We start from the raw sequence: 27,405 nt of genomic DNA, 5'->3' as shown, positions 1-27,405 counted from the left end.
AGGGTCCTTGAACCTATTACATTACAATCAATAGTAATACCTATTGCTTTTGAAGTACAGGATGTCACCTTCATTATTCTATTTCTGTTGGGGTGGGCGGATGGGTGGGCAAGGCCATTCATCGGGTGGGCGGTCGCCCACCCCCGCCCACCCTTAGTGCCGTCCCTGGTCACCATACACTTCCACCAAAATACGATGACTTTCAGTCGCACTTTTCTGCATGTTAAAGTAATGCAGCAGGACACCCCGCAAAAACACTTTATCAGGCACAAATTGCGCCATGTTCACTTAACTGCAAACTGGTGTTGTTGACGCTTTAATCCACTGCCCTATACTACGAACGATACGCGATGACAGGGGTTTGCAACACATGTGTGGATACACGGAACTGTGGGACGCTCCGTTCGTTGCGCCATCTCTTGTCCACCCGCACGAATTAATTCCTAGACCAAATAGAAACTTAGGAACTTTAGACACGGCGTGGGATTTGTGATGTAATGTCTCACTAAGGAAGTTTTTTTTTTTTTTTTTTTTTTTTTTTTTTTTTTTTTTTTTTTTTTTTTAAGGAATTCGAGGACGGGAGGAAAGAGAACTGGTGATTATCTTGAAATGTCCTTATCTCGTAATAAAAACGTTAGAGACATGAAAATTGATATAAGATTAGAGACATTCGGTATTTCGACTTCTCATTTAAAAGAATTAGACTTTTTTTTTTTTTTTTTAATATTTGTCCAAGGAGGGAAGGAGAAAATGAGGTAAGAAAAAGGATGGGGTTACAATTGTTATTGTATGGGCCGTATCTCGAAATTCGTAGGTTAGAGACATGAAATTTTGTATTTAGATTTTTCATTTAAAATAATTTAAGTACGTGTTTTAGTGTATTTTAAAATATAATTAAATACGTGTTTCAGCTTCTTTTAAAATATTTCCCTTACAGAGGAAGAGAAGATGGGGAGAAAAAAAATGTTGAGATTGCAATTGTTGAAATAAAATTGCCATATCTCGAGCTCCCTTAAGATAAGAGGCATGAAAATTGGTATTTAAACTTTTAAAATAATCAAAGACGTATTTCAACGTTTTCTAATTCCGCCACATTCCGTTGTATTTGTTCCTCTAACGTAAATAGATTACATAGTGTAGATATGCCACATTACGTTATGTGTATTTCTCTTACAAGGGTTTTCCTTAGAAGGGGGAAAAAATGGTAGGGATTGCAATTGTTATAATAAGGAATTTCAAGATAAGGCTATCTTAAAATTAGAGATACGTAGGGATATGAGAAGTGCGAGGTCGTAGGCCGAATAAATGAGGGGTGTGCGGGCGGTCTCCAGCTGGCCGAAGGCTAGTACATAATATAATCACATAGTAATAATGTTAGTACTATGACTGCGTACTGTACTAACCATAGAACCGATTGTTCAAATGATTTGAATGACAGTACTGAATATAGTCCTGTTAGATATAGAGAATTTATTCCTTCTCTAAATCTCGTGTCCTGATGTTTATATGACAATTATTGTAAATTAACTTGCTTGATTTTCTTGCTTGATCTTCCAAAAAGGACGTCATCTTGTAAGTTTAATTAATTCTGAATATTAACCGAGTTGGCAGATTTATGTTACCCCATCTCTTGTTCTTAGTCTTATAGGACGAACTGTGCTCCGGGAACCACAATCTATGAAAATATTAACTATTCTTTCTGAAATTTGCAAATAATGATTGTACTTCTGTGTTAAAGTGCATTTCTGTGGAACAAAATAAAAAGATAGTGCGGCATGTTGTTTGTGCTCTGTAATGTAACTGGTTAGCTGTGTGTTGGCGTTTGTAGCGCTGTCATATGGCTCTTTCAAGCTGTCAATTTGTCATAAAGCATCTCACATACGTTTGGCAAGAGACGCTTTACGTCGGGTTCTTTCTTGTAGCTGAGCGTCGGAAACAAGCAAGTACGCGGGCGAATTGCCCAGTGTAAACGAAGAGATCAGCAAAGATGATCATTTGGGTTTCCTCCGTATTTTTTAGTTTTTGTTTAACGAAAGAAAAAGATGGTCGATGTACGGGCATGCTCCACAAACAAACTTGTTCACACCCACCTTTCTTTGAATAGCCTTTACTCAAACGTGGAAAAGACCTGAGCCGAGACAGTAAACATAATATTTTAAATTATTAGTAACTGGAACATTGAGTTTCGTTTAGGAACGGGTTGAGTCAATTTTATAAATATACATACAGGGTCGGATCCAGGATTTTCTGAGGGGGGGGGTGCACCATAAGTACCGAAATAACCAATCTCATTGAAACTCTTCAAAGTGACTTGTGACAATATTCTTTACACCTGACAACGCTGATACACAAAGCGGGGGGAGGGGTATTTTAAAGATGGTCGCAAGTGATGTGCAGGAAAAATTGTTCTCTCTTTCTGGCTTCTGTTTTCTTCCCTACTTGACAAATGTTATATTGCTTTGCTTGGTGAATCTTTTTCCTTCATCCTTCAGAAAATCGACTTAAGCTATTGCTTTTGTAAAACTTCTCTTTCTTTTAAGCCCCAAATGCAAGCATGACGGCAGAAAGTTTCGAAAAGGGTTATTATTTTCACTGCTAGCTTCTCATTTTAGATAGTGTATATATACAACGAAGGGGGTTACATGTGCACTGGTACTTTCCCCTAAATCCGGCCCTGTATACATACACATATATATACGGTGGTCCGTTTGGTGCGGAGCAGAAACCTAGGTCACGAATGTTTGTGTGTGTCAGTCAGTCCTCCATATGTCCACCATGGTGGACTCGGAAAATGTCATATTTGGTGGGGAAGTTAGGCCGTGTGTGTAGCGTGGAGGATTTCTTGCATGATCTGTGCAAATCCATAGATTCTTGGTAATGATGCTGCTTGGTAATAGAGTATCTTGCTCCATTTATGGTATGAAAAATTTGTCAACATATCTAAGTGATAGGTAACACAGTGTCTTTCTGAAAGGAGAAAGGGCATATACACTTTCTGGTAAGTAAATACTATCATCGAACAGAGCTGCCATGCCGTTCCCATGTCCTTTAAGACAACTATTAATATTCCTGTCTGGATTTTAAAAAAATGTAATTAATTATAAGTAAATTAGATAATAGCGATAGGATTATGACATTTGGTGTACTTCGTCTTCAAAATATTATCAACATCATGCAAAAGCAATATTGCACCAAATTAATAAATGTAAAAGTTACATCAGTCAGAATACGCGGAAGACCTATGGTATATTTCACATGTAGGCTGTGTGCTATCATTCATTGTATGCAGAGTGCTCTCGAAATATCTAGAAATATCGTTGAACGATCCTCTGACATGTGTTGTAAGGGATGTGTTTCCGGCTGACAGTTGGCACAACGATCTACGTGGGTTCTTTGTCGTGGCCTGTGTGAGGCACGCTGAGATCTTCCAGCAGGAACATGCCCTGCCATGTCATTTTGTCATTATACGTGTTCGATGACATCTGCACTGTTTTTTAAGCCATTGAACTTATGTACGCTCTAAAAGCGAGCAGACCACAAGACACATTGAGTGTGATGTGATATAATCTTGGAAAAACTGGCGGGAAAAGATGTCTGAACCACGGAAATGGCAGAATACCAAATCTCACAAGCTGTCCGATTGTATTGAACCATTGACTCAAAAAGTCACACCATGCATTCCAGAACACTTTTATGACACCCAATTTATATATATATGTATGTACTAAAATTTTGTTTCAAGCAAATATCAGGAGGAGGAAAAAAATTTGACATACTCGATATTATCACCAGATTAACAGTCTTGCCATCTCAATATAGTTTTATTATTTATTCAAATGACACTACATCAGGTTATTACATATTTGAAATCTACTTTAAAACTAAACACTAAGTGATCACTATGTGGTCACTTTTTCGTGTGCTTTTGGTCACTTTTCAACTATTTACAAGAGACCAGACCCCTATGAGCCCTGTTATACGTAAATGCAAAAGAAAGCAACGATCATTTTAAACATTCCCTACAAAATCGTCGTTTTAAGCAGAGTTGCAAATATTAGCAATGTTTATCATGTCTTCGCAACGGTTTAAAATATCAATTTGCTCTAAACGGCATTATGATTGTTTTGTCTGTTGGAAAACCATCTAACTTCTTAGTTACAATATTTATATTATTTTTTTTCAAAACAAAGCTTGTATAAAAAATTCAAATTTTCAATTTCTTTTAGTTTGTTCGTATTTTTCGAAATGCGTCGTATCGTAGTCATAGTATTCAATACTAAGTTACTTTAGATATGTACCGCCTTGTTCATATCAGTTGCTTTAACCACAAATTAAACATAACTTTCTTACAAGGCTGTCTATATTCTTTAAATGTTACAGTTTCGGAAGTATATCACTTCCTTCTTCAAACTACTATTCCAACTGAAATCCTTGTAAGAAAGTTATGTTTAATTTGTGGTTAAGATGGACACAAGGCCTTTTTATAAAAATATCAGTTGCTTTATTACTGTAGAACCTTCCGAAAATTTGATATTTATGTTACTGTAGTAGCATCCTTAGTTTGCAACACTAAATAAAATATGTAGTATGTTTAGTACAAAACTACCTGGAGAACTAAACAAGGGACGGTATGTACGTTTAATTACTAGCAAAAGTGCCAAATTCTTCGCGCGGGCAAAATATTAGTTTCATAAATATAAAACCGGAAATCTAAATACTGTAGAAATAGCTTGAATAGAATAGAAATTGTCCCCTTTACGAGCAGAATGGATGCTCTTATTTTTAATTTGAAAGTTTACATACCAAATATCATATCTCCAAATTAATAAATCGTTACATTGAGTTTTTTTTTTTTTTTTTTTTTTTTTTTTTTTTTTTTTATAGTGAAAAGAGGAAATTTGAGTTACTTATTACACCCTTTCCTTCCCTTAGAAGCAGAATTTTTCAAAGACACTTTAACACGTTATTTTTAGTTAAGAGTTTACATACCTAATTTCATACTTCCAACTTTTGAATTTCCTTCCAGTTCGATAAATTACAGCGTCGATGATAAGTGCAAACAACTACATAGATTGACCATAAAAAAAGGTGATGATAGAAATGTGGATAAAGGAAACAATTTGCTGTTTTATTAATTAAGAAATATACATGAAGAAACAAAACAGCAGAAAATAGTAATACTTCCGTGTCTATAATTTAACTGAACTCTTACTGAACTGAAAGAAATGAAAATTAAAATGTAATTTCAACATTGGTTTGACGATGATAATTTAGAGTTCGTAATTTCAAATAAAAATTGATTATATTTTCACTGAATCAAGTCCAATGTGTTGTATTCCAAAATTTGTAATTATAATAATACACAATTTATCGGAAGACACGATACCTGCACGCAGGTTCTAGGTAGTTTCTTTCCTCTCCCTTCCGCAGATGTTGTGTTCGCCAAGAGACATCTTCCCTCATACGTGACGGGCTTAAGGCGGTAGATGGCGGTAATGACCAGAAATATGTACAAATAAAACTAAATAAATAATAATAATAATTGTAAATAGCCAATAAGATACCAAGTAAGTTAGATTTTAATATTGATCTTATTTTCTTTTTCTAAATTTTCGTTTCAGATGGAGTTCCATCGTAGAAACTGTTTCTTCTTGTAAAGGAGAAAGGACAGCAACTGAATGAACATTGTTCGTAACATAAAACGGTCAGTTTTATCTGTTGTTGTACCTTTTTTATTCTGGAGGCAGACAAATTCAGAATCCTTAGTAAGTATTGAAAGGAATAGATTTACAAATATTTATTGTAGTACTAAAGTGTTCAAAGTAATTGCAGGGCTCATAGCGAGTCACTTTTTTAACTAGAAGTTACTTTTTTTCAGCTTGGTCACTAAAAGTTACTTTTTTTCAAATTTGTCACTAAGAGTTACTTTTTGGGAGATAAAGTGACTTTTTCGTGTGATTTATGTTTTGCATTGGCAGTTTTCTAAGAAAAATAAAATAAATCAAAAAAGGCAGAAACTTATTACTCATTACTCTTTTGAAAGCTTCAGTACTTGCTTCCACATGTGAAACAGTCAGCTTGATTCTCACTTCAGCTTTTATTCTTTCTAAAGCACAGTGGATGGTTGGTGGAGGTTTAAGCTCTTAAGGTGGGATTGAGAACCCTTCTGTGTCTATTCTGTCTTCTATCATAATAGTCTTTTAGTTTTCTAGTTTTCTTTCGTAATAGTTAACGCCCCGCTCAACATTGTGTGTGTGTTTGTGTGGTTCATCATGTTCGTCTTGTGTTATGCTTCTTGTATGTTCTTCTTAAGAGTATATGATGAATTTGAATATTGCATGGCTTTGAAAACTCTCAGTGCTAAGCTAAATATAATGTCTGGGATGAAGAATTCAGAAATAGGCCAGAACTGTTTCCACTTACTCAGAAGCTTCTTAAATATGCTAAGTCTGCTTACCGTAACTACAACGCATACTTAGAAAACCTAAGAAAGGAGGAAGCTCAAAAAGAAGAAGTAAAGAGGAAAAGATGAAACAAAACAACAGAGAGGTGATGAAGAAATTGACAAAGGAAAAAAATGGCATGATGGGATTTTGGTCACTTTTTCGTGTGCTTTTGGTCACTTTTCAACTATTTACAAGAGACCAGACCACTATGAGCCCTGGCATCATTTGCAAGATTTGAGCCTACTTGCGGTTGGTGTTTCTGATTCATGTATGATCAGTGTTTTCTTTCTTCTTGCTTGCAGTATGTAATAAGTAAATATATTACACACACAATTAATTATAATGTCAGTGATGTATGGTGTTCATTAGGCAAAACACTCCAAACGATAAAGATTCATCTTAGACTGGAGAAAGGGTTATCTTTCGTTTTTCATTATCATTTGGCCATGAAACAAACGCCGGAGAGATATACTAACCCCCTAAACAAATGTGTGGTGTTGGAATTTGTAACCTGTAGGATATAATGCTTTATTTTTTAAAATTTCAGTACTTCCATTGTACCTCTAAAAATGTAATAAAGAAGTAACGGTCATTTAAGAAATATTCAATTGGAACTGAACTATCTACACAAAATTTGCAATCAATCAATGAAAATGGCATCTTTCTAGAGCTTGTGGTTTCCGACATATCATTATCAAAAGAATTGACTTCGAACATATAAACTTTTCCTGACGATTAATATATAAACGTAGCATTTTAATATATAGATAGTCTGATATAAATATGATAGAGACAATATTGATATACAAAGTACATAAACTAACCTAATGCGTTCAACTGTCGCAAACGTATTATCGCCCAAAATATATTTTGGTTAATTGAAGTTACGAACCCTGGTATTGGAAGCACAAAGGTGCCATATAGGAAATTTCATTAGAATATTTGTTTCAGCTGTATCACAAGACAACAGAGCATTGTTGTTTGGTCTCTTGTTTTTGAATAAGATACTCTAAAAGTAAAATTTCTTAACAGATCAGCGCAGTCAGATGTTTTGTAGGTTGTTGCACACAAAATGTCGGATTCAGCAATGAAATATCAGACAATAGTAATTTGGTAGTTATTAATAAAAATGAACACTATTAGCTCATATACACTTGCGAAACATTTCTAAAGATACTGATGCATTAAGGCCACTTTGTACATTCTAAACTGACAGAGTTTATAACAATTGTTTCATAGGTGAAACTTTTTCCCGCCAAAAACGGTTGATTGGCGAGATCTAGTGAGTATGGCGAATGTGATAGTAGTCTCGTTCATATGTAGGTTTTGTACTGTTCTTGCCATGTGGCACTTCGCGTTGTCGTAAAGCAGTGAAACTTAATTTCTGTGTTGACCAGTCCTTGCCGCTTTACTTTTAATTTTTGATTAATTTCGTCCATCAAAATTGGATGTTGTAGTTCTCAGCATTCATTGTTTCACAAGTTCTCAGGAACGAATAGTGAATAATTCCAGCAGCACAAATCCAAGCAGATACCATTATCTTAATCGAATGAAGAGCTGGTTTCGGCATGTATTTTGGGGCTTCATTACCATTTAGCCATTGTGTAGAACGACAATTATTGTATAACTTTTTGTCACATGCCAGTGCAAAAGCGGAAGATATCGGTTTGGGAAGAGCTGAGAAAGACACAATTGCATGAAGCACGTCATGTGTTGTTTCATTGAGCCCATAGGGAACCTACTTATTGAGCTTCTTGATTTTTCCAGATTGTTGAAGATGCCCGAAATAAAGTCATTGCCATACTTCTTACAATTTGACGAGAGTTTGACTCCATTAGTGCTTATCATTCTATGGAGCTACTCATACGTGTCAATGAGGTTCATTTTCAATAGTCATATCGACGAATCGGAATTTTTTTGAACTATCGCTCTCGGGTTCGTTCATTAACTGTATCAGATCTAAATGCTTTGTTGTTGTTTCTCGCTGCCTCTACTGGGTTGTGGGTAAGTTTAAACTCTTAAAGAAAAAGGAGGTGTATTTGACTTAGTACGTGTTATCTCTTTACTACACAGCACAACATGCTAGCACTTGATTCTTTAGTAACGTGCAGAGACACGTACTAATCAGTTTCTGATACATCGGCACCACCTGATGAAGTTCTGAGAATATCCAACTTACGTCACCTCCAATATCCGGCATTTCATGTATAAGGACCTGATATTTAATGCATTGTTTAAAAACAACACAAGATCGAGATATTGAAATTCGTGTTAATTTGAAAGCTGAATGTAAAATTATTAATAAATATTTTTTCTGTTTGTGTTTTGGGGTGAGTAGGACATTTGTTGTATCAATTGCTATCTAATCATGAATATATGCGTTTCCATTATTTTTTAGACTCTTAATTTGTTACCTGATTGTAATTTTTATGCTCTTCTTTGTTTACTGTTTCGTATCAATATATACTGTAACATTAAAAGAGAACTTTCCTATAAAGTAGCTTTTGAGAGAGATTGATGATTTTTCTATATTTATCAGAGGTATTTGGGCCATTTTGAAGTTATATGTAAATTAGTAAAATCATAATAATAATATAATAAAATAATGTAAAATATTACTAACTTAAGGGTGTTTGAAAACCTACTCCATATTTGTTTATTAGCCCATTGATTTCATCATCATTATTGGTAGGTCACTTGCTGCAATTGAAAAGCTTCCATACTCCACGGTCTTCCTCTTCATTTTCACGTACATTTTTTTTTTTTGTTTTGTTTTCATATCGTCCATTAATTGTAGTCTTCGTCCCCTCCCTCTCTTCCCTACCACCATACCTTCTAGCACGTCCCTTATGAAACAACAACTTCTTAGCCAATGTCCCAACCAGTTTCTCTTCCTCTTGTTAATAATGTCTAAAATTGTTCTTGCCCTCCCCCCACCATTTCTAACACCCTCTCATTCGTTTTCCGCTCGACCCAGCTGATTCGCTTCATTCTTCTTCACGCCCACATTTCGAAAGCTTCCAGACGTTTCTCATTTTTGCGTAATGTCCACGTTTCAGCCCCATGCAGAACAATACTCCACACGAAGCATTTTATGAATCTTTTTCTTAACTCTTTATTCAAGGTCCCACAAAATAGTTATTTTCTTCCTCCTAAAGGCTTCTTTCGCCATTCCTATCCTTGCTTTTATTTCACGTTCATACTGTGCATGGACTGTGAAAGTAGTACTGTTAAAATACTGGTAACCCAGGTTGAGAACAATCAGAGAAATATCATGGGTAATGTCTTAGCTCCGGGAGAAAATTTTCCTTCGGGCCATCCCCTGAAATTACTACATTCACTCATATAATTTGGTTTAACTCAATGAGATTTAACAGTTAGTATGTGTCTCATCTTTGGATATTATTTTTCCATCATACACTGATAGTGTAAAATTAATACATTGGTTGTTTTTATTATTTCAGACTATGCTTGGGACTCCACCGTCAGTGTGTCCGATTCGATTGCGTGGTGTAACAGGCTACGACGGACGAGTAAACGATGTAATTTATTGTCATCCATCCACGCGGTCAGAGAGAAGCACTGCAGTTGTATATTTCGGTGGAGATGTTCAGGTAAATGCAATCGAGCTCTTTTTAATCTTGCAATGTAGCTAAAAACTCAGGGAAATTCGAATTCAGTCAGTTAGTACCTATTTATTCTTATACAACTTCTAATAGTAAGATATTCTTATACCGGAAACTAGTACACGGGAAGAAATTGATTAGGTATAATTCATGAAAAAAAATTCCATTTGCATGTGATTAATTTGGTATTCATTGCACTATCTGGACAAATCTAATATATAAATAAATACATTCTGGTCAAACTGAATGTTCCAAATGGTGATGAAACTAAATGTTCAAAAATGGTGGTCTTCGGCATCGATTCATTTCTGAGTACGAGTCACCAGCGCTTCCGTATTTCACATCAAACTGATCTTGTGGTGTGATCGAATGACAAGACAACGGCTGGCCTGTTTGAAATGAATTTTAGAATATACGGGTACGTCAAAAAATGTGTGCACACTTTGAACTGTCGTAGAAAATTTATTTACGATCCTACAAGGTTAAATTTTTGGAAAAAGTGATGCTGCAGTCTAATTTGAATAATAAGCGTACATTTTGGTCAAACTGAATGTTCCAAGTGGTGTTTAAAGTAAATGTTCAAAATGGCGACCTTCAGCATCTATACATTTGTGAGTACGAGTCACGACCGCTTCCGTATTTCGCACCAAAGTGCCCAATGGGATTTCTGCGCATGCTGTTTGAATCTCATCCCAAAGTGTGTCCAGGTTCCGTGATTTACGACAGTACACCTAATCTTTCAGTGTGTGCGACATAAAAAAAATCGAGTGGCGTAAGATCTGGGGAGCGTGGATGAAACTCGATTGGTCCCTTGTGTTCTATCCACTGGCCTAATACATTTTGATCCGGGTATGCTCGCACATTCCTATGATAGTGCGGCGGGACGCATCTTGGTAATAAAACTCATTACCGTACGACGTCATCATTGGACGAATGGCCGGGAAAATAGAATCAACAAGCATTGTTAGGTACTTTCCTCTAGTTACAGTACCGTCAAAAAGGAAATGCCCAATTGGGTCCCTAAGAGAAACCACAATACACATTCACACCAGACAAATTCACAACCGTATCAAGAGTAATGTGGGAATTATCTTCAGCTCAGTAGACACAATTATACCTATTAACAGTTCCATTAAGTTTGAATTGTGCTTCATCCGACCAAACAATGCTACCCGTAAATCTTGGTTTACGTACAACCATCTCCTGAATCAATTCCCAAAATTCTAACCTGCAATCTGGATCGTCGACACTTAGTTGTTATACCAGCCTTAGAATGTACACACGAAACTTGCCTTTTTTTCAGTATGCATAGCACACTACTAGCATTTACACCGCTCTCACGTCACTCTTGCCTTGAAAGATTTTTGAGACGAGCGCTGAAAGAGTTCCAGCACCACAACTTACGATTCAGGACTTGCAGGTGTGTCGCCCGTATGTGCATTTCTGCACGCCACACACTGTTCCATGAACCTCAAATTTGTCTCGTAGACGTGTAATTGTTAGTCTTAAAGGTGGATCTCCATTGTGAGCCACAGCAACATTCTCAAACTTACAGTACCGCTTAATATCTGCTTCCACTCTTAAAAGCTTAAATGTGTGTCCGCCATGTTCATGTTATCCTGAACACCTAGATCGACGATTGTGCTGCCACCTGATGAGGAAACAACATTACTCTTCCCATAAATTTAATCTTGTAGATTGGAAAATATATTTTCTATGACAGTTCAAAGTGTGTTCGTATACTTTTTTGATGAATCTGGTAGTACCTGCCTCAAACTATTTCTGTCATGTCACATTGATTAAAGGTCGTATCCTAAGTGGATAAAGGATACAAAAATGTTTGCCAAGAATACATTCATTATCTTACGTGTTTTTGTCAGTACCCCTTTATTTAAATTCATGTCCAAAGGGAGAATGGGGCTTAAATTAGTCTATTCTTTTCGTGCGAAGAACGGACATTTCAGAATTTATTTAAAGAAAAATAAGCTTAACATTCAATTTTAACAAGCATTTCCTGAAAAAGCAGTTTTTTCAGCATGTGAAAGGAATAAACGAAAACCGAAAATTAAAAGGCAAAAGTAACAGGAAATATCCTAGGCCTGAGAGCACTCTAATTCCTACTTAAAAACATACTAATTCGTACTTTTCTTTAATGTAAACGCCCTCCATTACTTTCAGTATTATAGTTTGATTTTTCAAAGGCTTGAAATTTGTGTCATGAAAACTATTTATCAAGTACGTAGAAACCTTGAAGTAGGAAGTCCATTTCAATATCGCTAATATCTTCCGTAATTCTGATGGCCATGTGCCTTTTAGTATTTCCAATATAAGATTTGTTATTGTAAACATAAATATATTTGAAAACTATTGGTAAAGTAACTTTTATAATTTGTCAAGTGTTTTTCCGCGTTCCTTCTTGTTTTTCTACCCCAAACTTTCCAGAAGTCTCTTTAGTTAGTGATTATTAGCAATATTAAATGTTATACGTCTATCTGTTTTCTACTAATGCTTTCGTTATTTTTGGGTGAAATTCAGCCTTGACCTTGAGTGGAGAACGCATTCTTTATTCCGGTTGCAAATACGAAGGTTAAGTCAAAGTATGGCAACTATTTTCTTTTCTTTCGAATATGACATAACAGGACAGATCGAAGATATACCGAGGAAGGTTGGATGAAGGAGGCCCTCGTGGGGAACGAGCAAACCACACAGCTGGACAACATTGGGTATAAGCAACGGTTACATAAAACTGCATACACATACTTTGCAAAGTACAGGTCTCGCAAGTTACCCTTGATGTTTAGCAACCTTCGAAGTAGTCTCTTAAGTTCATCGACGGTCCGTTGCCAGCAATGTGGAAGGCGTTGAATACCATCTGCTTTATGTGAAGCCCAAATGTGAGCTATCTCGCATCGAAATATTGTCGCAATGTCTAGTTTGTTAGCAAATCACTTCAAACGCAATAACTGTTCCACTTTGGGGGTCAGATTATAATGGCATGGACTAAGATCAGGAATGTATGGTGGTTGTGGAAGAATCCACACATTGTTCACTCTTCATATCTTCCATTCCGGACCACTGTCGCTCACCTACTGAACTTCGGAGCGTGCTCGGACATGCAGCTCTAATCACATATACCATCTGGTGGGACCACTCGACATTACATGCCATAAGCTTTCGAATGTGTATCTTCGATCTGTCGTGTTATGTCCCATTCAAAAAAAAAAAAAAAAAAAAAAAAAAAAAAAAAAAAAAAAAAGTTATGACGACATGACTTAACTCTCGTATAAGAATAATCTTATTTTGTTCTCTTTTCAGAACATCTAGGTGACATACACACTGTCGTTGAAACGCTAAATAGAAGTAGTATTTAGAAAGAATGGACATGTTTTTTGTAAATAATCATGTAAAAACAAATAAAGGGTACATAGGAAAAACACGCTAAGTCACATTTCGTAAATTTTTGGGGAGAACTGTTTTATAGCATGGACAAAGCGAGTTCTTCCTTATGTGGAGTTTCTTTAATCGTTTAGAAAATGGGATCAAGCTATTACGTCGCATTGTTGTTATACTGTTGTTAAGATGCCGCCTTTAGCTGTCTGAGGGGACAAATATTTCAAAATCATGTAATTTGGACTTAGCGTGTTTTTCCCTTGTACCCTTTAAATAGTTTTAATTCTAATTTTTAAGGGGTTTGTCTACCAAAACTCCTTTATATACAAGGGTTGGGTTTTTAGTAATGGCAACATTGCTATACATATACTCGGGAACAAAGCAATCCATTATAATTCATATCAGTGGTAGGTTAGATGCCGACCCTCCCTCAGAGCACATGAACTCACCTGCCTTTCCCTCCATGCGCGCGCAGCGTCAGCAGTTAGAAGGCAGTTATGAGTGAGTGCTCGGGGACTAGAGTCACGTTGCGTGAGTGCTCGCGGAATACAGTCATGTTTACGAAGCAAGATCAGAGGAGCTGGTTGAAAATTGAATACGCTAGAGGTAGGAATGCAAAACAGTGCTACGAAGTATTGCAAGATGTTTGGGGTGCAAGTGCATTACCATACTGTACAGACATGCCTCGCTCCGGTCATCCTCCTGTAAGTAAAGATGATGTGCAAAACGTGAACGCTTTAGTGCTAGCGGGTCGGAACACGACGATTCGTCAATTGGCCAACGATAGAGGACTAACACATTCTACTGTGCTGAAAATTCTGAAGAAAAACCTGGGTTTGCGTAAAATCGCAAGGTGGGTTCTACATGATCTGACTGAACAACACAAGTGATTGCGATATGATGCCGTTCGAACACACTTGGCGCAGTATCAACGTGAAGGTGAGGCCTTCTTACGGCGGATCATTGCTATTGATAAGACCTGGGCCAGAGTATATGAACCACAGCTGAAACGGCAATCAAACGAGTGGCGTCATCCTGGGTCACCGAGAAAAACAACAGTTCGGAATACCCCAACCAATGTGAAAGCTATGCGCATTATTGCATACGACTGGGATGATGTAATCATAAACGATACCGTCCCCCAAGGGCACACCATTAGTGCAGAGTACTACTGCAATTTTTTGCAAAACAGTCTGCGAGCAGCTGTAATACGAAAACGACGCTACTTCCTGACGAACCCACCCATCATTCTGCATGACAATGCAAGAGCACATTCAGCAGGTGCGGTCACTGATTTGTTGCATCGTTGGGGCTGGGAAGTGCTGTATCACTCCAGATATTCTACAGTTTTAAGTCCCTGCGACTATTTCTGTACGACCTCTTCCCGAAGATGAAGGAACCACTTCGTGAGACACGCTTCCGTACAGTTGATGATCTCCTCCGGGCGACCGATCGCTCCATCCGCACTATCCAGAGATTAGGCACTGCCAACGGCAACCAGCGGCTTCCAAATGGCTGGGAACGCGTGATTCACAATTCTGGTAAAACTTCGAACCTTGTAAGTACTCTACTTCTCAAGATATACCGTTGTTGCCATTACTAAAAATCTAACCCTTGTATTTACCCTGTCTGTTCATGCGTGTGTGTGTGTGTCCATCTATCCATCCAGGAAACAAAAAATCTCCAGAGCTGTTTGAAGATCTCCATCAATTTTAGCCAAGACGTAGAAGGTGAAAAGTTCAAAATCCAACCAGAATTAGTTAGTGTTGGATTTAGTTCCGGTTTTAATGTTGATCGTCGGATTAGAATTAGTTCCGGTTTTAATGTTGATCGTTATATGATAAAAACGGTAATACAGTATGTCCCATAAAAATGTTCTCACACTTAACTGGCTGTTACACATGCATTTAACTTCTATTAGCATATTGATCTGTCTAATAGAATAAATTAACAAAAGGTAATAACATTATGGAGTAAATTAGCCTTTTTTGCAAATCGTTTACACATTTTGTAACAAAATAAAACTTATATGAGTGATAGATCAATAAAGGCTGAACACATTTTTATGGGACACCTTTCGATAGCGAAAAGCTGTTTTCTGCAATGAATTGAACGTCCCAGGAATATGTTCCATCAGCATTCTAATCTCTACTAAAACCGGAAATGATAGAACTCTATTGCTACTCCGGTTTCAATATTGGCAAAATATTACTCCCATTGAGAAAATATCACTTCATATATACCAAACTCCTTCACATGATGTGCACGTGACACTGCTACTTATTAAAATTTATATTTGAATATAAACATACACAGATAGTTAACAAAATAATGGAAACTCTTATGTACTACAACACTACGGTTTGTAAATAAGTAAGAAAATGTATCAGATTACATAGCATATATCATTATCTTAGTACGTTGGCATCATTCTTCTACTTTTAGAATTCAGGTCTTCCTGAGTCTTGAATACAGGTTAGCACCATCTTATGTGAACAGTTTTTCCGTAGTGAAGAAATCGATAACAAAATTTCTATGAAACAAAAGTGCGCACACACTCAGTTGTACAATAAAATAACTTACTATTTAGAGTCTAATTTATACCTTTGGTTTCCAGCGTTTTTTTTTTTTTCTTTTTTTTTTTTTTCTTTTTTACTGAAAACACTTTTCTAAATACTTACAACATTGCGACTCACTTGATTGATATTATATTATTATTATTATTATTAATAATAATAATAATAATAATAATAATAATAATAATAATAATAATAATAAAAATTATAATAGTGTAAGGCACTATGTTTCTCTAAATTAGTGACTGTATAGTATAGAACATTTTTGCTGCAACTGGAGGCGTTAACTGGTACAGTCTGTTTCAAAATCGATTTTACTAATTATTAACCTTTAGAAGCCCGCCGGCGATTTTAACAAAACCGTAGACTCTCATGTTGGGTGCTCTGGTGACCCCCCCTAATTATTAGAGAGTCGTGATTCATACATCGTTGGAAAGCTTATAGACCACAGCTTGCAACAATGTAACATTCGTGCAATTTCCGTCTTATTCGTAGAAGAAGAGGCAAAATTCATTTTAAAAATATGATAAAAATGATTTTGCGGGACTCAGGCAACCAAATTAGCCAAATTTGCTCTCCGTCCTTCTCCTATAAGCAACAAGTACACATACAGGTTATTATCAAGTAGGGGACTACTTCATTGCTTCACATACCAATTTTTATGGGCCTATCAAAAAGGGGGAGGAATGGTCCCCCCAAGACCTGGTGAAAAAAATAAAAAAAAAAACTTCATCCTCCCACCTCGGTTGTGGTATCCTTACATACATAAAATGCGTACTGGCGGAAAGCTTCATCCCTCAGGAATACATTGATACCAAATCATCTTTCTAGCTTAATTAGGGGTTGAGTTATTGATGTTTGTTGTAAAAATAAATGTAATTTACTTCAAAACACTGAAACTCCAAAAAAATTGTCCAACTTTGCCCCCTCCCTACTCTCCCCGTATAAGCAAAAAGTACATATACAGGATATTATTATGTAGTGGCTTACTTCATTGTTTCACATACCAATTTTATGAGTATACCACCAAGAGGGAATGCTCCCTCCAAAAAAACTGTTGAAAAAAACATGACATTTACGCTTCTCCCCCCGCCGTGGTACCCCCACGTGCACACCAACGGAAAGCTGCATCCTTAAGGAATACATTGATACCAAAATCATCTTCCTACCTTAAGAGTCTTCATCCCGGCGAAATTAAAATACCGCTAATTTTACAGTAATTATGTAATATCTTCAAATAGATAAAAGATAATTGAAATATGGAACAAGAGCGCCGTAGACAATATTATTTTGCGTGAGATACCATTATCACAAGTCATCTAGTGGCTTTCCGTTTTCAGCTGTTTAGAAACGCGAAAATAAATGCCGATTTTCAAAATGGCTCGAAATAAAAAGCAGATAAGTGAGTCGTGATAACGGTTTCTTATGTAAAATAATATTATCTAGGGCGCTCTTGTTCCACATTTCGATTATCTTTTATCTATTTGAAGATATCACGTAATTACTGTAAAATTAGCGGTATTTTAATTTCGCCGGGATGAAGACTCTTAATTACGGGCTGAGCTATTGAGGTTTAAAGCCCCGACGCAGCACTTGTGTCAATGGGCGTTTAAAAGTTAAATGCTTCATAATTTAAAAGTTTAAAATTTCGCTACACACCCTATGGGACTCCGCGACACACTACTTAGGAATCACGTCTTATGTAATATTTTTTCTTTCTTTCTTTTTTCTTTTTTGTTTTGTTTCACGACTTTTATCATTGTTTTTTTACTTTTTTCTGACACCTTATCTATCTTCCAGAAGTTGGGAAAATGCAATAAATCACAATTTACCACATGGTCAGTCTTCATCCTCGCTTTTGTGGGATATATAGGAGTGATAAAACACTTACTTTTCTCACTCTTAGAAAGAAAATGGAATAGTGTATATCAGGGCGCAAAATTTCCAGTCGCCATTGACGACTAGAAATTTAGAGTTGGCGATCAGTGTTCAGTAGGAATGGTTTCTGCCTAAACTCTCAAGGCTGCGCAGTTTGTTTTTCGCACGAAAATAATTGTCACTGAGTAAGAGAAAACATTGAATATGAAGTCTTCACAACGGACATGGAAAGTGAAGTCTTCACAACGTTGTAATTCGACCCTCCTTTCTTTAAAAACTTAAGGACTTTGATCTGAAAACTGCAATTGACAACTGGTACTTCAGTGCAGAGAGAGAGCGTTATACAAACGTAAAGTCTTAAGGTAAGATATTTTCATATATGAATTGTCCAATTCAAAACTGATTACCTTGAATCTATCTGCCTGGTTTTGAAATTTTGTGCTCTGATGTAATCAATTTCTTTGTCAAACCAATGGCCGTAGGGGAGACACCTCTAATAATTTGTACGTGGAGAGATACTGGCGACCATCATTTTTGGATTGGCGAGTGCGTCTGACTGAAATTTTGCGCCCTGGTGTATATCATCATCATCATCAGGTATTCAGCCATTGTTGGCAGGTCACTTGCTGCAACTTGTGTAATGTCCATGTTTCTGACCCATACAGCACAATGCTCCACACGAAGCACTTTATATAGTTCGCCTAAAATACGTAAAAGACATTTAGTGAAACTAAACTTATTAAGAGCATCGTAATCAGTGAATATTGCAATACTTTCAAGTGATTGATGTTTGACTAAAATTTATACAATTTCGTATAATTCTTAAAGTTCTAACTTTATTATGTTAACTGGTTAGGTTATTATTCATCTGTACCTAATTGTTTTATTAATTTTTTTTTCTCAACAATTTAAACTGTTTATTATTTTTTACATACTAATAAAATCAATGATTATTTAAAAATTTAAAATTACAGAAACAAACAGAAATTTGAATATAACGTTTTTACAACAATTAATTTTCCGACATTCTTAGATGAAAACCTCGGCTGAATATATGATTGTTTACAAATATTTAAAATAATAATATTGATTCAAATGGAGGTCGATGCATTTGGCCTACTGTGCTCTCTGCTGAGAAAGGGAAAACCAGAATTAGTTTTCTTCTGGTTAACATAGCTCTGTATAATGCATTGACCGACGCTTTAACTCCCATAAGACTCGGGGCTCAAATGCATTCTAGATCCCTCCAACTTTATTTCCAAATTTCAATGCTCCTAGTGTACTAAGCGCCGTCAGAAATTATAAAAGAAAAATCTCTTCTAATTCTTTACCAGTGGGTAACGTGCCCATAATAGCGGCCACGTTCCCTCGCTGAACGGCAATGCTTATGCGCTGAACCAGAAAAGACCTAGCTTGAGTGTCTCCCGATTTAATGGATATACGCTTGCCAATTTCGTTAATAAATTTTGCGCCCTCTTGATCCCAGGAACCACTAGATTCAATTGCTATTGCAATAAACCAATACTTATCTAGGAGATTAACGTATTTATTTCTTTTTTCTTTTGCTCTTCGTGCAACGATAAGTCCTGCTTTGGTCGATGAAAATTGCAGATCGGAGGGCGCATAAGTGTCTGAGCAAGTGAAATCCCAAATCAACGACTTTCCTTGCTTCCAGGACACTAAAGTCATGCCATCCGGCCTTTTTCCGTCTGAACGGCTGCACCCAATTGGTTCTCTCACTGCTGGCACCCCTGCGGATGTTAAGGCTCTCAAAATGATGTCATTCACATTCGAATGGCGTGAATGTCTGCCGGCACTGCTTTTGCATGACAGACCGTGTAAACCTCTTTTATCTACGAAAGCGTTGCATCTTGGGCAGTGGTGTTGTTCGCATATATTTGCTCCTAGTCGAAGGGCGACGGACACACGGAAGCTTTCGTTGTCTAGGTGTAGGCCGAGAGAAGGTGAAGGTAGCGCTTGAAACCATGCTCCGTTTTCAGGGGACATGACAGCAAGTAATCTGGCCTTATCTTCGATGTTATTAGAATTCTGCAATAATGAATCCAAACGGTAATTCACGATAGGCTCGTCCCAGACCGACTGATTATTTCGACTTTCGGGAGCCCGGGGGTCTGACCCAACTAAATTTGACCATCTGGCTATGCAGTCCTGCACATCCGGGTTAGTGACTTCATCTTCTCTCTGAAGGAGGATTCCAATCAGTTGTCTTGAACTATAGAAAGAGGCCAGAAAAGACGGGATAGCCAGATCCGTGGCGCGACGTATTCCAAGACCTCCATTTCTGACTGGTAGTGATGCTTGTAGCCATGCTTCATCACTGAGGGTACAATTAAGAATATTCTCCAATCCTGTTTTAAGAGCATAGTCGAATTTCTCAAGTAGATTATCGTCCCTCCAGGAGGGGGAACAACGTAGAAAATACAACAATCTTGGGATCGAGAAAGATGCTCTGAGATAAAATGCTGAATGTGCAGAAAGTTTGGAAAGGCGTGAAAGTAGATGACCTAAAGATGAAATCTTTTCCAGTAATATCTTGCTCCTTGTGTCTGGTGTAAGAGCCGCTCCTAGCAGTTCGGCGTTAGAAGATGTTAATAATTTAATTCCAGGCGCCGTCTCGTTGAATCTGTCATATAGATTTTGAGTTTCAGCATTTGTTACTCCTAGAAAGCCAATTTCGCATTTCGAGTAATTGAGAGACAATCCAATCGATGTTGCTTGTGTGCGTATATGATCTAAAGTATGTAATACTGACTCAGTGTTTCCGGCTATAGTGCCATCATCTAAATACCAAATGTTGAGCTCAGTATTAATATCTCTAATTATAGGGTGAAGAGTTAATGCGAATAGAGCAGGACCTAGTGGATCTCCCTGTTGAACTCCACGTTGTGAAAGGATAATATTATCTCCTATAAAAAGGTAGCTAGGTTGTGAGTAGCTCTGGTATATATATGGAAAGAAAGAAGGGAAGTGGCTTTTAACTGAAGATAGCATTGAATCTCGGTTAATTTCATTGAAAGCGTTTTTGAAATCTATTTTAAGTAGAGCTTTAGGTTGGGGATGTTGAGAGGAATAATACATTCGTGCAGCATGGACTGCAGTTTCAGCTCCGTAGGGCACGCAGACTCCTAGCTGGTGTGGGGATAATATATCAATTAATGATTCTCGCATTCTGGAGCATATAATTTTAGCTGAGAGTCGCCTCCACACATTTCCCACTGCTACTGGTCGAATGCCACCACTTTTCTTCTTTAGCGCGATGAGTGAAGCGCCGAAAAAAATCGGATTTATTACGGCTGGTAATTTTCCTGAAATTACCAGATTTAATAATTCGCAGATTGAGTTGATTAAGCGCTCTTTCGTCTCGGAATCTTGAATCATAATAAGATCTTTTAGAATCGCTGGACGGAGATTATCCATTCCACCTGCTGAACCCGCCGGGAACGATTTAAGAGCTTTGGTGAATTCTAATGCTGATACTTTAGTAAGAGTAAAGGATGTCTCGGGAGGTTCAGGAAAGTTCAATGAATGAGTGTGAGCAGGATGTTTTTCTCTAAGGGACTCCAGCACTGATTTATCCGGAGTAGTTAAAATATCTTCGGAAGATAATAATCTCACTGCTCCTCGTACGTCTCCCTCTGCCAATTTCTGTTCGATGGTCTTGATATTAAATGAGTTGGATGTTGGCGATTGACGAGGTTTGTACGTATGCATAAAGGGTGCTGATAGAGCATCCCTATGCAATTCTGACCAAGTCCTGACTCTCTGCTTTACCCACGATGTGAGATTGGTGACTTTTTCGGAATGTGGTGGAATACAGAGTACTGCATATGGGTATAGGAAAAGCTCTGTCCAAGACTCAAGATTGTTAGTTCTCATTACCTTTTGTATTATGTCTTGAAGAGATTCTGCTACGGCCAATCTAGCTCCTCGAGGGACTCGGCGAAGAACTGGAATGTTGGCTTTGAGATGAGCGAGTATACCACCAAAGTGAGATATAGAGTCTTCAGAATTGAAATCTATGCCATCAAGAACTATTTTACTGGATGATAGTGTGTTATTAGAAAGTTTATGATGGCATCTGCCTTTGTGAATCACTAAACCTCTCTGGCTGAAAAAATGTCTGTTGCAGTGAGAGCATGATATATTATTTGGAACATCTGAACTATCGCCTGTATTTGTACTTTGGATTAGCGTGAAAGCTTTGTGCTGTGTAGCGTTGGTAGAGTCAAAATTTGTAATATTGGTCGGATTTTCATTATATAATGCTGCATCGCATAGCCTCATTAGTGGGTTGTCACTTTTGTCAAACTTGTCCATATTATTTTGGCTAGTAATATTCGTTTACTTAAATGGAATTCATTGTTGAAATCTTTGCTGAATGGATATATTTCGAAATTGAGTTAAAGGATAAAGAACTCGTAGTCTGTTTTTGCAATTTGGCAGATTTCAAGGTTCCATTTTAAATTTCTTCAATGAATTGGTGACCATTCAACTTGTATCTATTCGGATTTGAAAAATAACTGGAAAGTTTCCGTTGAACTAGCACTCATTGTTGGAAGATCTCGAAATTATAAACAACACCAACCGTTATTTCTGTTTTTTACTTGCAGTACTGTTACCACTGCACTGATTTCAAAACGGTTTTCACTAAAACTGTCTTCAAAACACAATTAGCACCCTTGCATCAAATCCGCTCTCCAAGATGAACCACTCTACCAGAAAAGACCTCTCTCACAGGAGAAAACATTTTCATGCATCTATATTAGACAACAATTAGACAACAATTCGTAGAAACTTTCGTGGTATAACATATTGAAACTGACATGTGTTCGTGCTGGAGAAATTTCACTTTTGGTAGAGAGTCTTTCCATTCTAGTGTATAAATGGAACTAAGTGTTAATTGGTGGAAACCTTACCGGTAATTAATATGAATTTTTGTTTTCTTAAGGACTTTCCTGAGAACATGGAAACCCACAGGGACAACAAGAACTATGTGAAATGGAATTTAGAAAGCACAGCCGTACTTCTTCATTCCTTTTTCCCAGATAGCCATATCGTCGTTGTTAGACCTTCGAGGTGAGCAAAATATTTTACTTAAATATGTCTCTATGTTTATATCATAAGTTTTAAAATAGCTCAGAATATGGTTTTGGATTAAAAAAATAAATAAAAAATGAGGATGTATTGAAGTTGTGTCTTGTTCAAATCTTCTTTAATGAGCTACACTCCTTTTCAGTTACTTTCGGATAGCTGATCTCGTGTAATCAAATTTACCTATTACCTGGATGCTTGTAACGCATACAGGGTAGGGAAAAATATACAAATTTTAGTTCATTTTTAGTTTAACGTCCCATTATTATGCACCGATGTTAAGGAAGACGATGATGATCATACTGAACGAAATAGTGAAATAATCAATTTGGAAGGAAACGGGAGAACCCCTAGGAAACCAACACACACTGTGCTTGTCCATCACAAAGACCACTTGGCTGGAACTAGGATCGAACCACGAACCCCACGCACAGAAGTGAGTGCTCTAGCACTGAGATACCGCAACCCCAGATTTTAGATATGACAGCAGTAATATCGTAGATGAACGAAAAATGTGCTAGTAAATATAAATCCAAATTAACTTTATTTTTGGGATACAACTGTCTGAAATTGATTAAATTAATTTCGGCCCCAAATAACACTTAATATTATTAACATGGTATAATAGTATACCCGTATTCATATATCTAGAGTAAGTTATACGAAATTACTAGTATGACATTTCTCCGAGATGTGCGTATGGAGTTCCCTTTATAGATTATATTCTAAATATTCAAAGTGAAGATGTGGGTTCTCGTATGCAGTTTTGTAAGAATTGTGATACTTGTAATTTTGGGTAAAGTATGGTGGAATTCGATGGAATAAAGAAATTTAAAAATAATTTAAAAGAGAAACTGACTCCTGGACTTAGGGACTCGAATTCCGATCTTCGTCTTTGCGAACGATTGCTCTACCAACTGAACTACCAGTGACTTAAGTAATTTCATTATCAGGTTGTCAAAAAAGGATTGAGCCTTTTGCGCACGGGATGATCAGTTTCCCAAATTTCAAGTTATATGATTTACCAGAAGGGGGTCAGAAGATGTTCCTTGCAGTGAGCGACTAATTGCACCAAAAGTGGATTATATTTTGGCAGAAGTCAAGCAGAACTGGCATGTAAGGTTGTAATGACCAATAATTTTTTAGTTGTTTTACTGGTCGACAGAATATAATAATAACAGTAATAATAATATTATTATTCCAAAGGAGAAATAAATAATAAAAAATATATTAAATAATTATGACTGGAAAAAGAAAGGAAAATGCTTGCCAATGTTCAGAAAGAAAAATTAATATGATTTTATAATATTCATTATTTAAATATATATATATATACTGACATTAAACAAAATCTCACTTATTGATCAGAAGTTACCAGGATCTTGTCCTAAGCAACGATCCCATCAGTGAAATTAAATCTTTACTTCTTTCTCATCTTAAAAAATTAAAAAAAAAATCTTGTATTGTAGGTTAGTAATTTGTAACTATGCTTAAATTTAAACGAAAATAGCCTGTTCAAACTATTTATTGTTTCAGAAATAACAAAGAAACCTCCATCATCGCATATACATGACAGTTGCCTAGACAGTGAGTTTAGCCTCAATAAAGCAGCTCGTACCTTCATATTTCCGTTCTTAAACTTAATACATATAAAGTTACATTGGTATTCATCAACTTCTTTTAATAACTTTTACATATTTTATTTTGGATCGTTCTATTAAAATTTATTCATTAGTAATATAAGTAGCGCCTACTAAGAAACAGGGATATTCTACATCAGAGTACTCTTGCAGTGTCTGTAAAAAAATGATTAGCTTAAATGTCATCTTACGCTATCCTTGCTTGTTCTAACGAATATTACAAAGTTTTATATCAGCCATGCCATCACACGAAAATTAAATGACACATACATTATTATTAATAATAATAACTTAATTATCTTGAGTTAAGGAGGAGCAGAGCAATGGACTTATCACATTGGCGATACAATACACCAGTATTTCCAGCTCTATTTACTTCTCCGAATAAATATTACGTAGCATGAAAATTCTATAATTATTCAATAACAAAAAAAGGATGATATATTTACATGCAAAAACATATATGGAATGTGAGGCATTGGCTTGAACTTAAAAATAAAATCATTCATCACTGCATTATACTAAGAGCTGACTATAGATAGATCCCAATTTTCAGCATGGCACAACAAACACTACTAACCAGACAATATGATAGCAACGATATTATCTGTATTTCTTAGCTTGGTTCATTTCTAAATATTGCATGAGCTGTATGATAGCAAAATAGAGGTTTTCTGAGGCAGGCAACTGTGAATGGCTGGTACCGTCGAAGCTTATTTCGTACGTTAGTATTCATTAATTACAAAATTTAATAATCAATCAAAGCATTTAGATTATTATGAAAATCGAGAATTTGTATTTGTCACGCGATTACAGCTATAAGACGTTCCCACTATGAACCTGAAGTGCATGACGCTACCGGTATTTAGCTACTAATCATCATCATACTATTCAAATGCACAAGATTTTTTTTTTTTTTAACTTATGGAATTTTCTTTATCGAGGATTAATTTTACTTTTCACTGCCACTAGTGCCACCACTGAAACTAGACAGAAACCTTTGTATTTAAAAACAACTGCACAATCTATCGTATTAATCAGTCATCCTGGGTTTCCCACTGCAGCTATCAGAATTCCTGTGAAGTAAATAATTGGTTAGGGATTACCTTATAATGCAGCTATACCATCCAGCACCGTTTGAGTCCCAAATAAACTTCCTCGTTGTGTCTGCAGAATATTCCCATGACTGATAAAAATTATCTGTCGGTGTCAGAACACCACATTACACTATTACAATCTAATTATCATCTTGCTGTAAAGTCCATAATCTAGACTTAAATTCATGTACGAAGTCCCACTCAGGTTACTTCATTGCTTCTATTGTCATTATCAAAATTTCCAATCAATAATTTTGCATAGGTTAAATGGCCCAAAATGTAATTTTAGCTTAAATCGAATAATAGCAGGACTCGTCCCGATGCATAAACAGATTATTTACTCAATATTATGTTCATACGTCACACCTAACAACTAATGCCGAGCCATCAACAAACTAGAATTTTCATCTCTGTAAGAGCATTATTCCCTTGAAACATATTTAACATTCAAAATTTCCTCCCGTAATTCCTAAATAAATATTGATACTAAATTATTTCATCCCAAAATGTATAGAATATTTATTTTACACAGTACTATTTCTTTCCTTCCTCTTTCGAATTTCGCTCGTCGGTTGTTTTGATGCTATTAAGTTCAGCTGCCCATACTTATAAACGGCAAGCACCGATTAAGAGAAGCAATTATAGCCATCAACGTTCATGCACTGTTCGACACCACTTGCAATATTGATAGTTTAAGTTTAAAATATAAATAATTACATATAATCAGAATACAGCATACTGATAAGGAAATTTTAACATGCACATTTGTTACTGTAGCTAAATTCTGATTAAAATTTTATAAATATTGGAACTTAAAAAGATGTCTAGTCATGTGTAGTTCTTGATAACCAATTTATATATAATTTAAATTTATCTTTAATTTCTCTTATTTATAAATCAAATTGTTTAACTGAGGAATACAACCCAATGAAATATACGAACGGGTGAGTACCCGGTACAGCTTTAGAATACGGTTGTACAGTATAGAATAATAATAAATTCTGGTAACATATCCAGACAAACACTTTTTTTTTTTACATCGTGGAATACTAACAAAACACACGATCGATAACTGTAAGAATCAATGTCGCAGAATCAGAATGGTCCGTTACAAGGTCATGACATCGGAAATGGCCGAAACATCTATCACGAAACAGTGTTAAAACCACTTGGAAAAAGTTAGCTAGAAAAAGAAACTCGAAGTTTGGATGTCACATGATCTGACGCAAAAACATTTATTTCGTCAACTGTTTATCTCTACTGAAATATAACGAATTCGAGCTATTTCCGAGGTGTAAAGTGGATAACCTGCAACAATGTGCGAAAAAGATCGGGTCGAAGCAAGGAAAAGCTTCATAGTCTGTGGCAAAGCCCACAATGACACTTAGGAAGGTTATGTTGTGCGTTTGATGAAATTAGAACGGCATTACGCAACGCGAGCTGCTACCGCCGGGACTCAAACTTAACACTGTCGACACTTAGGGCAAGTACACCTGGCAATTCAAAAGAAAATGCCGGAACTGATCGACAAAAAGTGTTTCGTATACCACACTGACAACGCCGGGCCACATATATATCTTTAACAACCCGCCAGAAAATGCGAGAACTTCTACTAAAAAGTTTTATTGCATCCATCGTAT

At 36.4% G+C, this 27,405-nt stretch overlaps 1 protein-coding gene across 3 annotated transcripts in view; it reads left to right on the top strand.

Moving 5' to 3' along the window:
- LOC145684208 (mitochondrial protein C2orf69 homolog) overlaps window positions 1-27,405 on the top strand; it is a 124,368-nt gene that overhangs the window by 61,444 nt on the left and 35,519 nt on the right. For all 3 annotated transcript variants that reach the window (XM_081756272.1, XM_081756270.1, XM_081756271.1), the window contains exons 2-4: window positions 5,622-5,765; window positions 9,911-10,060; window positions 22,886-23,013. In XM_081756272.1, the coding sequence (XP_081612398.1) occupies window positions 5,679-5,765; window positions 9,911-10,060; window positions 22,886-23,013 (365 nt within the window). In that variant the 5' untranslated portion in view covers window positions 5,622-5,678. The remainder of the gene's footprint in view (window positions 1-5,621; window positions 5,766-9,910; window positions 10,061-22,885; window positions 23,014-27,405) is intronic.

Source organism: Thermobia domestica, chromosome 4 (assembly GCF_964235325.1).
Source record: "Thermobia domestica chromosome 4, izTheDome1.hap1.1, whole genome shotgun sequence".
Taxonomy (NCBI): Eukaryota; Metazoa; Arthropoda; class Insecta; order Zygentoma; family Lepismatidae; genus Thermobia; species Thermobia domestica.
The sequence above is the reverse complement of the archived record's forward strand: the minus strand, read 5'-3'. Positions and strand labels throughout refer to the sequence as shown.